At 38.4% G+C, this 13,001-nt stretch overlaps 1 protein-coding gene across 5 annotated transcripts in view; it reads left to right on the forward strand.

Annotated features, from left to right (window-relative positions):
- The window catches only part of cfap74 (cilia and flagella associated protein 74), a 72,734-nt gene that overhangs the window by 18,486 nt on the left and 41,247 nt on the right, over window positions 1–13,001 (forward strand). For 4 of the 5 annotated variants that reach the window (XM_034088166.1, XM_034088169.1, XM_034088170.1 and 1 more), the window contains 7 exons: window positions 2,498–2,656; window positions 2,764–2,882; window positions 8,744–8,810; window positions 9,508–9,597; window positions 9,972–10,157; window positions 10,350–10,446; window positions 12,900–12,988. In XM_034088166.1, coding sequence (XP_033944057.1) covers window positions 2,498–2,656; window positions 2,764–2,882; window positions 8,744–8,810; window positions 9,508–9,597; window positions 9,972–10,157; window positions 10,350–10,446; window positions 12,900–12,988 — 807 coding nt within the window. The remainder of the gene's footprint in view (window positions 1–2,497; window positions 2,657–2,763; window positions 2,883–8,743; window positions 8,811–9,507; window positions 9,598–9,971; window positions 10,158–10,349; window positions 10,447–12,899; window positions 12,989–13,001) is intronic. The other variant, XM_034088168.1, reaches the window with a different exon arrangement.

Raw genomic sequence — 13,001 nt, forward strand, 5'->3', positions numbered from 1 at the left:
TAAGTATAAATAGATACAAGCATAAATAAATGTAGGAATAAAAACATCAATAAAAACATGAACAAATAAAAACATGAATAAATATGTTGCCGTGTTTTCAGGGAGCTTTAGTGTGTGTGCTGCAGCTCAGCTGGAAAGCAGTTGACTCATGCTGCAGGGTCCCTGGTTCAACGACTGAACAATACGTATTTTTGTTGTTTATAAAAGCTACAGCTAAATGAGATAATGTAGTTAATAAATGTATTCTTTGATATGGTTTAGCCTTTCTCAGGCTACAACATGGTTACGTTTATGAATATTATTAAGGAATACAAATCCCTCTTTGCAATGTTTACCAGCCTCCTTAGGCTTTTCAATCACAGTCATTAAACTGGAATAAATACAATATTGTTAACATGAAAATATGATTTAATGTTCGTTGTTTAGAGTTATTCTAAGGCTTTACTCAATGGGAACTCGGTATGAGATACAGCACACTGTTGAGAAGTCCAATCTGCCTGTTTTACACACTTTGACCAACAGGGGGGTTTGTGTTCAGATGAAGCCCATGATGAAGCCTCATGAGATGAACCCTTTTGCGAACCAATTGGCGGGAAAGCTTCAAAGCTTCATAAGGCTTCATCTCGCCATCACTAGAGAAAATACACATGATTATAGCATGAGGGGCTAAACAACCAAATAAAATAAAACACCAGCGATACTTAGCTCAATCAAAGTAGGATTTGCCTCCCGCAGGACTCTAATGTCTTAGCCTGTCTGATGCTCCAGGAAAGTGCTACCTAAAATGGACACCTGATTGCTGAGTTCTCACAGCTGTGGGGCCACGTCCCTTTAATTAGTTAACTCTCTGCAGCTGGTGGCCCTCAAAAGGAAATCGAGACTGGCTTCCTCCTGACTTGTTATTATCTTTTAAGTCAATTACATTAAACCCTAAGTTATAAAGTTATGAGTTTAACCCTTAATACAGTTACACCTACTCAATAAAGCTCTTAGTATTCTACAAATGTGTAAATCAAAGTTAACCCTAGCAGTCAGTTAGTTCAGTTTTAAGCTTTCAGTCAAATTACTTGTCCCAAGTTTCTGCCTGACAGATACTGTAGCGGTTTTCAGATTGAAAATCACAATTTCAGTCAGATCAACTACAGAGCATTTATACAGAGTACACACACTGAAACAGAGAAGTCTAAAAACAGAATGTTACTCACACAATTCTAGAAGTCTCCAGTTGCTTTCCTGTCAAAATCGAGTTGCACAAGAATAAGCCTTGCTATGTGAAACATGGCTTTTAAAACATCATTTCATTCGTTTGTTTCTTCTTAATAGCTTTATTATTGGAATACTCATGTTATTCCAGTATTTAACCCAACTTATTTTTGTATAAAATGGTTTGCTAGAACCTTGCTGACAAAGTTATCAAGTAACGGCTAAATGCGGATTAGAAATCCTTTCCTGATTAAAATTATAACCTTTTTCAAATATTTAATTAAATGTAATAACATTATGAAGTAAGATGGATATTATTTTACTGTTGAAAATCAAATTCCTCTGGCAACATTTTTTTTAAAACAAGTATTTCTTCTTGACCATTGAAATTTGGAAGAGATAACATACAAAACTACATAAAATGTTAGCCCCATTTATTATTATTATTTATTATTTCCACTGATAAATCCTAACACCATGAAAACGTATCCAGAGCGTTCTGCCAACACCTTTTCTGTAACATTTCTGTAATGCAGTTTCCTGTTTCCTATCAACAACATGTGCGACTGTCCTGATCTGTATAGTGTCACCCATTATATCTCAAGATGGAGCAGATTACTGATATCATAGCAACAATAAAGCGTCAAATTGACTTTAGCTAAAGATAAAGCTGCATGTCTATATTACAGCAGACTAAGCCGATAGGAAGTACATTGTAATAATCTCATTAAAGGATTTCATAATACTATGTTAATGAGGTTTCATCTTGTTTGCACGGGACTAATATATCAATCAATCAATCAATGTTTATTTATATAGCCCAATATCACAAATGTTACATTTGTCTCAGTGGTCTTCACAGTGTGTACAGAATATCAGTATGACAATACGACACCCTCTGTCCTTAGACCCTCACATCGTACAAGGAAAAACTTCCGAAGAAAACCCAGTTTAAAGGGAAAAATGGGAGAAACCTCAGGAAGAGCAACCGAGGAGGGATCTCTCTCCCAGGACGGACAGACGTGCAATAGATGCCGTGTGTAAATTGAAAAGATAATACATTTGCAACATAGGTAGTCCATACTGTATATACAGTTTGTATTCAGGCATAGTAGCCCCTATAGCGCTCAAAAGAGAAAATGTTTTAAAAGCAAGAGAAATCTAAGGAACTGAAGCAAATATGAAAAGTAAAAAACATGTTTGAGATAATGATCTTACGATGTGAGAAATTGAGTTAAAAATGTTTATTATTTAAAATGACTTCACTAGCTGTTGCTTCCCTGTGTGGTTACAGAAGCTCCTGAATGAAAAAACAACATTGGAACAGGCAGAAGTAAAGCAGGAAGAACCGGCAATGGCCATTGGAAAGCTCAACCTCCCTCCTAAAAAGATTCATGGGAAAGAATTGAAAGGCCCTCCGTTCATCAGTAAACCAGAAGTCATCCTCTTCAAGGTACCGCACTGCTGCTTCTGTAGAAAGCACGTCCTGAAATGTCTTGTGTGTCATGTACAGGTTTCCCATGTAAAACTATGTTAGTCGAACTAAATGTTCTGTTTTAGGACTTCGAATTGGGTAAAACGTATAAGAAGAAAATCGTCCTGACTAACATCAGCTACATCACCAACCACTGCAAGCTGCTTGGGGTCTCGACCCACCTGAAGGATTTCATCACTATCAAGTAAGATGTTATACTGTCACTAAACACACACCAGTGACCACAGTGCAGTTCAAATCATGACAAAAACAATCACTAGGACAGTATGCAAATAAATGCTTCAGATGACATCACTTGAGGCGATAGATCAGATTTGACACCTGTGTTTATACAGTATGCATTAGAACTTCCCAAGTACCCCTTAAACAAGCGATACAAAGCAACAGAGACTTTCAACCAATTACATAACAATGTTTGATTGTGTTATGCTGTTTCTCCCTGCTTCTAGTCTTTGAGTTAAACTTGGCGACACATAACTTGGACCTAACTCTACACCGGGTCTAAGAAAATAATTGTTGACCTGTCTTTTGAAAGTGAATCTACAATTTTACAATGCACTCATAATACCATCTTTTCATCCCCTGTCTGAACCGGAACCCAGTCTGCTCTGATTGGTCAACTGCTTACTCTTTTGAAAATGTCCCACCCTTTAGCCCATCACGTACAATATGTTGGAGCGCTAGCCAATAGAAACGCGAGTGTAACAAAGTGATGTCACTATGTTACTGAAGTAAACAAATGAATCAAATGGAGGCGTTTCAGGCTGGGGGGGGGGGGTAGTGTGTGAGAGAAACTCCCTCTGGAGGGAACACAGGGATTTTAGCATTTGCAGACCATTTACATGCACAACAATAGATATAGAACACACGAGGAAAAGGGAAAACAGCTAAAAGCACAATAGGCCCTCTTTAATGTAGCTATTTAAAAATCAGATTGATTGATTCTATTTATGGATTATCAGGCAAATGAAAAGCAAAGGATGCTTGGAAAGAGTGTTTCAAATTCAGGTTTTGTGACAATAGCTACAGGTGTTGGGTTTAAATGTTAAAGCTCCTACATACTGCATTTTTGACAGCTTTAACTATACCACATGGCAACATATGTTGATGCATCACCACTCAATACCACCACTTGTTGTCATGTAAAGAGACAATGGAGTGGACGTGAAAGCAGAGCCTGTCCTCCCACATATGGACGCCAGCTTGGCTCCACACGATCTCAGCTCCTCTCATGAGACTCAATGAGTCAGTCTACGTCTCTGCCTTCTCCTGCTTCTTTCTCTCCGCCTGCCAGCAGCCCACAGGCATGGGAAGAGATGCATTGTTCTGCAGGTCACTCGCTGTGTATCACTTTCCCGTCAGCTCCCCCGTGACTTGGTGTGGTTTCTTCTTCTCTCTTCTTTCTGCCTGACTGAGCGAAGAGTCTCCCAGGCTACAGCGGGGTCAGCCGGAAACTACTGATGCCGTTCTTCTCCAGCATTACCACTGGCCCACTTGTCTGAACACATCACTTTATAGTCCTCTGATCTTAACTCACATGTAGCAAACATGCACTTTCATATACTGTGTTATAGTGTTGATTAAATCCACTCATCTTGCCATCTCTCTTTCATGTTACTGACAGTACATCTCTCTTCAGATAGTTCAGGATAAAACACAATTTGAAAGTAAAAATAGTTCAAAAATGAATAAGATTAATACACATACTTACAACAGGAGCTCCCTGTTGTTATTTTTTTTATATTAGATTCATCAGTTCTGAAAGATACAAACAAAATGTCTTCATGATAAAGCTTTATTAGTTTCCCCACCAGATGGTTTGTTACACAAAGACATTGGAGAAGCCGACGATGGAAACAGTTTGGAAAAGGGGAGGAACTTTCAAGAAACACTTTTCATGTGATCGGATGAACAATCTAATGAAGTATACACATATCTATCCACTCGAGAAACCCCTCAGTGCCATTCTTTGCTGTTCTTTCTAAATTGGGAAATAACTGGTGCTGATGCAGCCTCTCTAACCTCTTTAGGAGCCGCCATTAATGTTTAGAATTCAAACACGCTGTCGTTGTTCATTTGTTCAGGCTTCTGAAACGTATTCCTGGAAGTCTGACAAGAACGGTTATTGTGTAATATCGCAATAGTGTGCCATACTCAGCCACTTCATTAATATTCCCTGAAATGAATGAAAGGAGTAAAATAAGTCAAATACATTCAATTCAAAAGCTATAAAGCCCTAATTCAGATCAATACAATCAGGGGTTTTGCTTATAAAGCCTTACATGGTATGGTTTGACCAGTTATAGCCCCCGTCAACCAGCATGCTGTTAGATGGCCATCTCCCAGAACCCTGACATTTTAGTCACTCTTGGCTCATATCACTTGTTACAGCAGATCCTGAACTCCCCAGATGGCAGGCAGTTTTTGTACAGATTTACAAGGTGTTGGGAAAAATGATGTTACCAATCAAAATACCAAGACAAAGACAGTTTTCTTTGTTTAAAGTATGCATCAACACAAGACATGTTGAGCCAAAGTTGTGCAATTTTCCTTCCCCGCCCACAAATGTTGCTCAGCAGCAGTAAAGTGAACTAACGTTTTATTGAGAATGTTTGTTTTAATATAGCTTCAATTCAGCAGGTGTTGATTATACTCGCATTGTATTGACTCCAATGGATAATGTATTTTTCTCTTAGTAATTTGAGTTTTGTGATGCTTAACACCTGTCTGACTTTGTTTCTGTGTTTGCATATAAGTAGTAGTCTAGAATGTTTTACTTAATTAAACAAAATCTAATAGAAATTGCTTTATCATAACTTGTACTTTATTGATGTTTTAGCTTCTATTTGGATTCATTATGATAACTTAATAAAGATGAATCCTTAACATTGAAAGCTTTCATTTAGGGCATTTTGTGCATGTTCATTTAATTCAATCATTTGATCTGCTGTGTCCCCTCTCTACTGCGTCAAAACAACAGCCCAGGACTGCCAGAATTGGTGTTCGATAAACTAGTACTAATATTGGTACTCGACAAAATGTAACCATTTGAGGATAATGGAGCATTAACTAGTAAGAAAACCTTTTAAACTGTGTTTCAGTAATCAAAAAAAGCAACTTGATCTGCAAGGTATTCTAATAGCCATTTTGATGCCAATAGAAACTGCTGTAAAATAATTTATCTGAAATGGTTGAATCTTTTCAAAGGCAACAAAACATGTCTCTCACTTGGGTTGAGTAATATAGAAAATTGCAGTTGCTATTGATAATAGATAGGCTATTTAAAAATCATGATTTGTTTAGGATGTGTCAAGCTATTCTCTTACCAAAATGTGATCTACAGTTTGGAACCACAGTGATATCATTTACTATCCACAACTTTTGCTAATGAAGAAAAAATAAACAAATTGAGTCCAAAAAGTCATCATTTAGTACGAACATCAGTCAAAACCGCAGTGGAGCTTTATTTCCTATATCATGCCAGTGTATCCTTCTTATTTAAAACAATCACCTAGGACTACTACGTTTTTCGCGTAGGGCAAATACTATTACCATGCAGGAACAAGCATTATATTCTAGCAAAGTATTCTAAGTCAAGAGATCAAGCTCTCACACACTACAGAAACAGTATTCAGGTAATCTTCACAAGCATTGTCAGAGACTTGATGCTTCACTGTAAATCGCCTTCCGACTTGGTTAAGAGCGTGGGGGGGTGTGAGCTTTGCTGAACTGAATAATGATCTGAGCATGCTTATTGATTTACTGTAGGAGAAACCAATGGGCCAGCATTTAAAATAGAACACCCGGCATAGTTAGTAATACTGTACAGCCACGGTCCCAGCTTCATCACTTCAGCTGACTGCAATAAATATGCTGTACAGTATATGGCCTCGTTTGCAGTGCGTTATATAGGGCTGGAACGGGCTTTCTGAAACACTGCCTCACTTAGCATTTAATCCCAAGTGAACTGCCCTATTTTATCTTCACGTGTATTTTCATACCAGCTGTCCTGAAGCCATGAAAGATGAATGGTACCAATAAGGATGGAAATTAGCATTAAAGAAAAACAAATGCTGATGAAGGTTCAATGTGACATTTATAATTAGCAACAGATTCACCATGCTAGATGGAATGCTTTCACAGTGATGAGCTGGATGGCAGATCCAGGCAGCCAAAATGACAGCTGGACCAACAACTTCAAACCAAACACTTATCCGTTGCCCACTGGTAGTAATTCCTAATTGTCTCAACCAAGTTTGAATTAAGCTGTCCAACAATGAAGCATAAATCCCCTTTTGTCTTTCTCAAATTCAGTTTGAAGATGTCCACTGCTGTTCAAACCATGTTTCAGCAAAAGCCACCCAATCAGGTTCCCCTGCAGTTTCAATGTCTTTAAATGTTCTGTTCTTCTACAGACACATTTTAAACATTGTTTAGTTCTGGAAACGTTTGTTTGTATCGTAGGCAGAGTAGACAGCAGCCTGCTACACAACACAAGATCCACAGAATTCAAACAACTTCCCACAACCCATTAGCTTTCCTGCTAAACGATACTACTATCATATTAGCAAACATGACCACATGTGTTGTCTCACTTTCAGCTGAAGTGACGGAACAATCATCCACCAGGGAAAAGTGCCCTGTTAACGTCAGGCTAGAGAGCTAATTGGCTAGTCAGCTGCAGCCCATTAAAAAGCATGTCAATGTCACTTTGGTCATGTTAGATGCTAGTGTGGTCCTTACAACTCGTTGTTTTCCCATGACTTGTAGCAACAGCGAAGGTTAGCTTACTTTGTCTCTTGTTCATACAGTGTAAACAATTGGTGGACCAATCAGTTTACAGCTCTGTCATTTGGGATAAAACTTCCTGCAAATATTAGTGGACGTTAATAAAGGAGGCACTGTAATCACAGAAAGATTCACAAAACTTGAATGCCTTATTCTTGGTGATATCATTGAATAAGTACGCACATCAAAAAATGCACATGAATATATTTGCATATGTGTTAAAAAAAAAAAAAAATTCACTTTGACTTTATTCACCCCATGCTGTCCTGTATTAATTGTGTATCTGTTTATCCTTGATTGATGTGTAACAGAAGGAAAAGTGCAGAATTAATTCTCCTTCCTCACAGAGTGTGGCAAGTTGACATAAGAAAACTAATATGAACGCTTTCCAGCTTTGTTTTGAACTACCTGCAGGCCAACATCTCGTAATTTATACATGAAAACACCCACTGCATGCATGAACATGTCCAAATGAATACGATGAAACCTTTATGAAGGCCGTAAGACAAAGGCTTGGTATCTTTTATGTATTCTAACTGTAGCTTCTTCCTCATTATGGTAGTAGTTGAATGTATTTTTCGAGCTTATCTATTTATTTTTCAGAATCCTCCGTGCTCCTCTGGCCGGCTGGCTGCCTGCTATATTCATATCGATCGGCTCTCCTCTTGTGTCTTTCGAAGGGCGGCAAGTTGTGAATCTCCTCAGGCAGCTTGGTGTTGGTGTAAACATGTGCTGTGAGATACACATGTTGCATTGAAATAGCTCACAGTGCTCATGGTTCTTTTCCCGACTGGAAAGAAACGTTTGGTAACAGTGCGATAATAATATAAAATGATACCAAACCATCTGTCCTACAGTGCATTGTTTTCCCAAGGAACAATAGCTTTTGTTCTCCTCTTCGTCTTGTGCGTGGTTGAAACTGAGCATCAGGTTGACTGTTGACCTCGGCTCTTCAGCTTATCCGCTCTCAGGAGATTTTGCATTTTATCTGAAGCAGCTGGTATTCTGAATGTATTTCCTCCTGAAGTTGCACGTACCTTCTGTGGTGTTCTTGTTTTGTCTTGTTTTCTGTTATTTATGTTATCTACATGTGTGAAGCCACGCAAAGACGAAACAAACACTGCTTTTAAATTGTGTTACTCATATCTTGAAGAAAATATCTTAACTGTGTAATATCCATATTTATATGCTGTTGTGGGGTTTTTTTTGTTGAAAAATGCAGATTTTCTTATTCAGAACTTGTGATTTGACTTTCAGCTTTGATCCACCTGGTTCTTTATCCACTGGGATGTCCTGTGACATGCAGGCTGTTTTTCAACCTATGGTTAGTAACACCCCCTCCTTTCAAACTTCTACACATTTGATTGTTAAAAGACTGAAGACTTGTTGTGTTTTTAATCCTTTTTATATCTGTGTAATGTACAAAAAACAAAAACATATATTAGTTATTAAATGGAATAAACCATTGTTCAGACTTTCATAATACTGTATATAAATAATACATGTATTTCCTCTCAGTGCAATCAATGGCACATTTTGTGTTGTGTTGACTGTTCTTTACCACATTGGATTTAAAACTGAGTAATGAACACATTAAGGTGCTAGCGTTTTATTTGAGTGTTACGTCCACATCAGATGAACAGTGTAAGAGTTACACAATGGAGTCTTGGCTTAATCCTGTGGCTCTGTATATCCTACTCTTAGACATGTATGAGCTGTGCAAGGCAACAAGAGGTAAAGAGGACTGAGATATTCCCTGCAGCACCTTTATAATATGTCAAATAAGATCTAAAACGATAGTTCAATCCAAAAACAGTACATACATGTAACCTTGTGAAGAATGAAAATATTGGAAGTTGTTAAACTTGTATACAGCTTTCTTCTGTTTCTCATCAACAAAGTCAAAAGAACTATCTGCTCGCTGTCAATCGACTTTAAGAATGACATGTCTGTGGATTTATCTAATATCAAAGTTATGGCGTTATGAAGCAACACATTGTCCCATGATCTGATCACCTCAGATCAACGAGGATCTGGAGGGAGAGGTCCGGTTTGCATCAGCAGTGGGTCCCTTCTCTGTTCCCGTCAGATGCGCCATAAAGAAATGTGATGTGAGTCATGCTGTGTAGCACTCCTAGAGGAAATTACATTCAAATGACCAATGTTATTTTCATGCTTGGCTATTTTTCAAGCTTTGCATATTTTTGTGAGCGTTTGGGTATACCACATTGTATTTATTGGCCTTATAGTAATATAAGGAAAAATAGGATAAATAAAGCATCTATCTATCTATCTATCTATCTATCTATCTATCTATCTATCTATCTAATATAAGGGAACATTGGAACAATAATTATGGAACAAATATGACAACCTAATGCAGTATTTTTATATGTATTTACTATTTATGTATGTTAAACTCTGTACTTAAAAAAATCGTCATTGCTAACGCTAATTTCTGTATATAAATGTATCCTCTCTCTAGATGAAAGTTGACAACCAGTTCATTGACTTTGGTTCGCACGTAGTCGGCCAAACTGTTTCATGGACTATCACCTTGACCAACAAGGGAGCTCTGGCCAGCCGCTTCAGCCTGGACACTTCCGCGTGTCTCAGTCCAGAAACTAGCCACGTCCAGATGGCATCCCATGTCTCTGCCAACACCAGCCAGGTCAGCCTTCTGATCTGAAACTCGAGAGTTGCTTTTTGTGATGGCCTTATGGAGAAATTGTAATGCTACAAATTATAAACTGGATACAGCATATATGATAAATGTGTAGTCAATTCAAATAACCAGGTCCAAAGACACTCCTATAAATAAACGTTCATGTATAAAGTCTGATGAGTTGATGTTTGCTGACAGGAAACAAGCAGTCCAAACACAACATCTGACTCTGTATCCATGGGGACTGGCAAACTCCAAGCAGAGGAGGAGAGTCAGGAGCTTTCTGAGCACCCAGGTAAATCTGTTATACAGTTGGGGCCCCGGTTCCAATCCAACCAGGGGCCCTTTGCTTCATCTCATCCCCTGTCTCTTTCCCCCCTTCCTAGGTTTTTACTGTTGTGTTTATATAATAATAGCAAAATGGCCCAAAACATAAAACGTTTTAGAAAAGCACAACAAATAGTTGTTAACATTCAGTATGCACACACGTCCAACATATTATTAAATGCTCATTTTTTTGTTAACCCTAAATTCAAGTTCTATATTAATTTAAAACTGGAACTGAAACCTGTCACTCAAAACCCAATCCATGTCATGCTAACTGGTGATGCTACATTTGGTATAATTTCTTTCCTTTTTCTCCGCTACCCATACAGTATGTATCAAAATAAGCAGCAATTAACTTGTACTAACATTGTAAGTTTGCTAATGTTAGTTAGCTAGGCTAAAGTTAGCAAACAAACTTTAGCACAACAACAACAACAGATACAAGCTAGCCAGCTAGCTTACGTTAGCAAACTCCAAGTTATTTGCTCTTTAACGTCACTTTATAAACTTAGTTATATTATAAAAAAAATTACTTGGGTGTAAATGGTTGAGGTTGTACAGCTTTTTTCCATAGATGAACACTTGCTATCCAATCCAGTCTCACGGCATTTCGTGTTATAGTCACGAAATTAATGTAATCTATTGATTCGTGTTCACCAACACGATTTTCGCATTTTTTTCGTGTCACACAGAACGATTTTAAAAGCAATGTATTTCTATTGGTAGTATGTTTCGTGCCTGCACCACGTCTTTTTGTCCGGTCGGGTCCCTTCTAATTTGTTATTATTTGGTGCAGGCATGAAACATACTACCAATAGAAATACATTGCTTCTAAAATCGTTCTGTGTCAGAATACTGAAATCTGTATTTTTTTTAATCTGTTTTTCCTTCTAATTTGTTATTATTTACATTGCTTTTAAAATCGTTAGACTGTGTGACACGAAAAAATGGCGAAATCGTGTTGGTGAACACGAATCAATAGATTACATTCGTGGCTATAACACGAAATGCCGTGAGACTGTGTTGTGCTATCGTACCCTGTTGATTATCTCTGTCATACCCAGTTTCAGATTTCACTTTTTCCTCCAAGCTAAGGGTCCAACAGTTTAGGTTGGCCCCAAGCCTGGAGCTCTCTAGCTAGACTCTTCTCCTCAGAGCAGTTAAAATGGCTGTAGACTCCTGGTGTCGTTGTATAATATTTATCAGAGTTTTCAACCAAATCAATAAGTTTGCAGTAGGATGTAGTGACCTTTTCAAAATGTAACAATCTTTAACACCCACAATCTTTCCCTGGCCTTAGTGTTTTGAATGCTAAACAGAGCCATAATCATGCTTTAGTTACAAGAAGCTGTGTTGTAGGAAGAAAAATAGACTGACAGTAAATCAGTATTACGTTTTACTGTTATGTTTATGAAAATACAGCAGTATACTAATCATATTAGCATGTGCAGTTGTATACGAATATAATTTGCAAAGGACTGTTTCCTAAAACAGCCTCTGAAACACAGGAACTAAGAACAAAATCTCCTGTTGTGCGTGATTTCTCTCATCTCTTTATTCCTGTTAGGACATGCAGTCCTTGTGGGAAAAAAAAAGAGCGCACACACAGAACGTGGAGGGTTCACCTTGCTCTCACAGCTGATGACAAGGAGGCATGTTCTCTTGAATGTTCCCTCAGATCAGAAATCTTCATCGCTGCACTCAGCAGTTTCCTCCACTGATGCTTTGATAAGCTGCTCAGTCTTTCTCTGTTCTGCTGGTCTATTTTTCTATATTCACCATTTTTGCGAAAGGCTGTTTGATCCAGGCAGAATTTTTAGGCTGCTGACGTTACTGAATATTTTGCCTGTATTTGCTTTTAATGCCACCAATATCTCTTGAGCTAATGGCCTGATTGGCATCACATTGAATGCTCCCAAGATGAGGTTTATTATTTTTCTAGGCCATCTGTCCAAATTCTGATGTGCTACTGTATCTGCTGTACCTTGCTCTAATAACACACTATTTGAAGTGCTCCCTCATACTGCCAGTAGGAAGAAGGCGTCTGATTTTGGTGCCCCTCATGAGCTTTCCCTTAGTGCCACCATGAGGCCGAATTTTGGGTTTTTCAAACAATAGATCTATCGAGTTCACAGTGTTGTTTTTTTTGGAGGGTTGGCTGTTATCCCAAGACAGGTTGATCACTCAGCTATTGTGTGTGCGTGCGTGTGTGTGTGTGTGTGTGTGTGTGTGTGTGTGTGTGTGTGTGTGTGTGTGTGTGTGTGTGTGTGTGTGTGTGTGTGTGTGTGTGTGTGTGTGTGTGTGTGTGTGTGTGTGTGTGTGTGTGTGTGTGTGTGTGTGTGTGTGTGTGTGTGTGTGTGTGTGTGTGTGTGTGTGTGTGTGTGTGTGTGTGTGTGTGTGTGTGTGTGTGTGTGTGTGGAGAAGCTATTCCTGAGACGTGTGTGTCCACTGATGTGGATGCCCAGATGGACCAGAGCAACTCCGACTTTGGTGACATAAGTCTAGGAAATGTAAGTATTTCAA

The sequence above is a fragment of the Pseudochaenichthys georgianus genome, chromosome 7 (genome assembly GCF_902827115.2).
Source record: "Pseudochaenichthys georgianus chromosome 7, fPseGeo1.2, whole genome shotgun sequence".
Lineage (NCBI taxonomy): Eukaryota > Metazoa > Chordata > Actinopteri > Perciformes > Channichthyidae > Pseudochaenichthys > Pseudochaenichthys georgianus.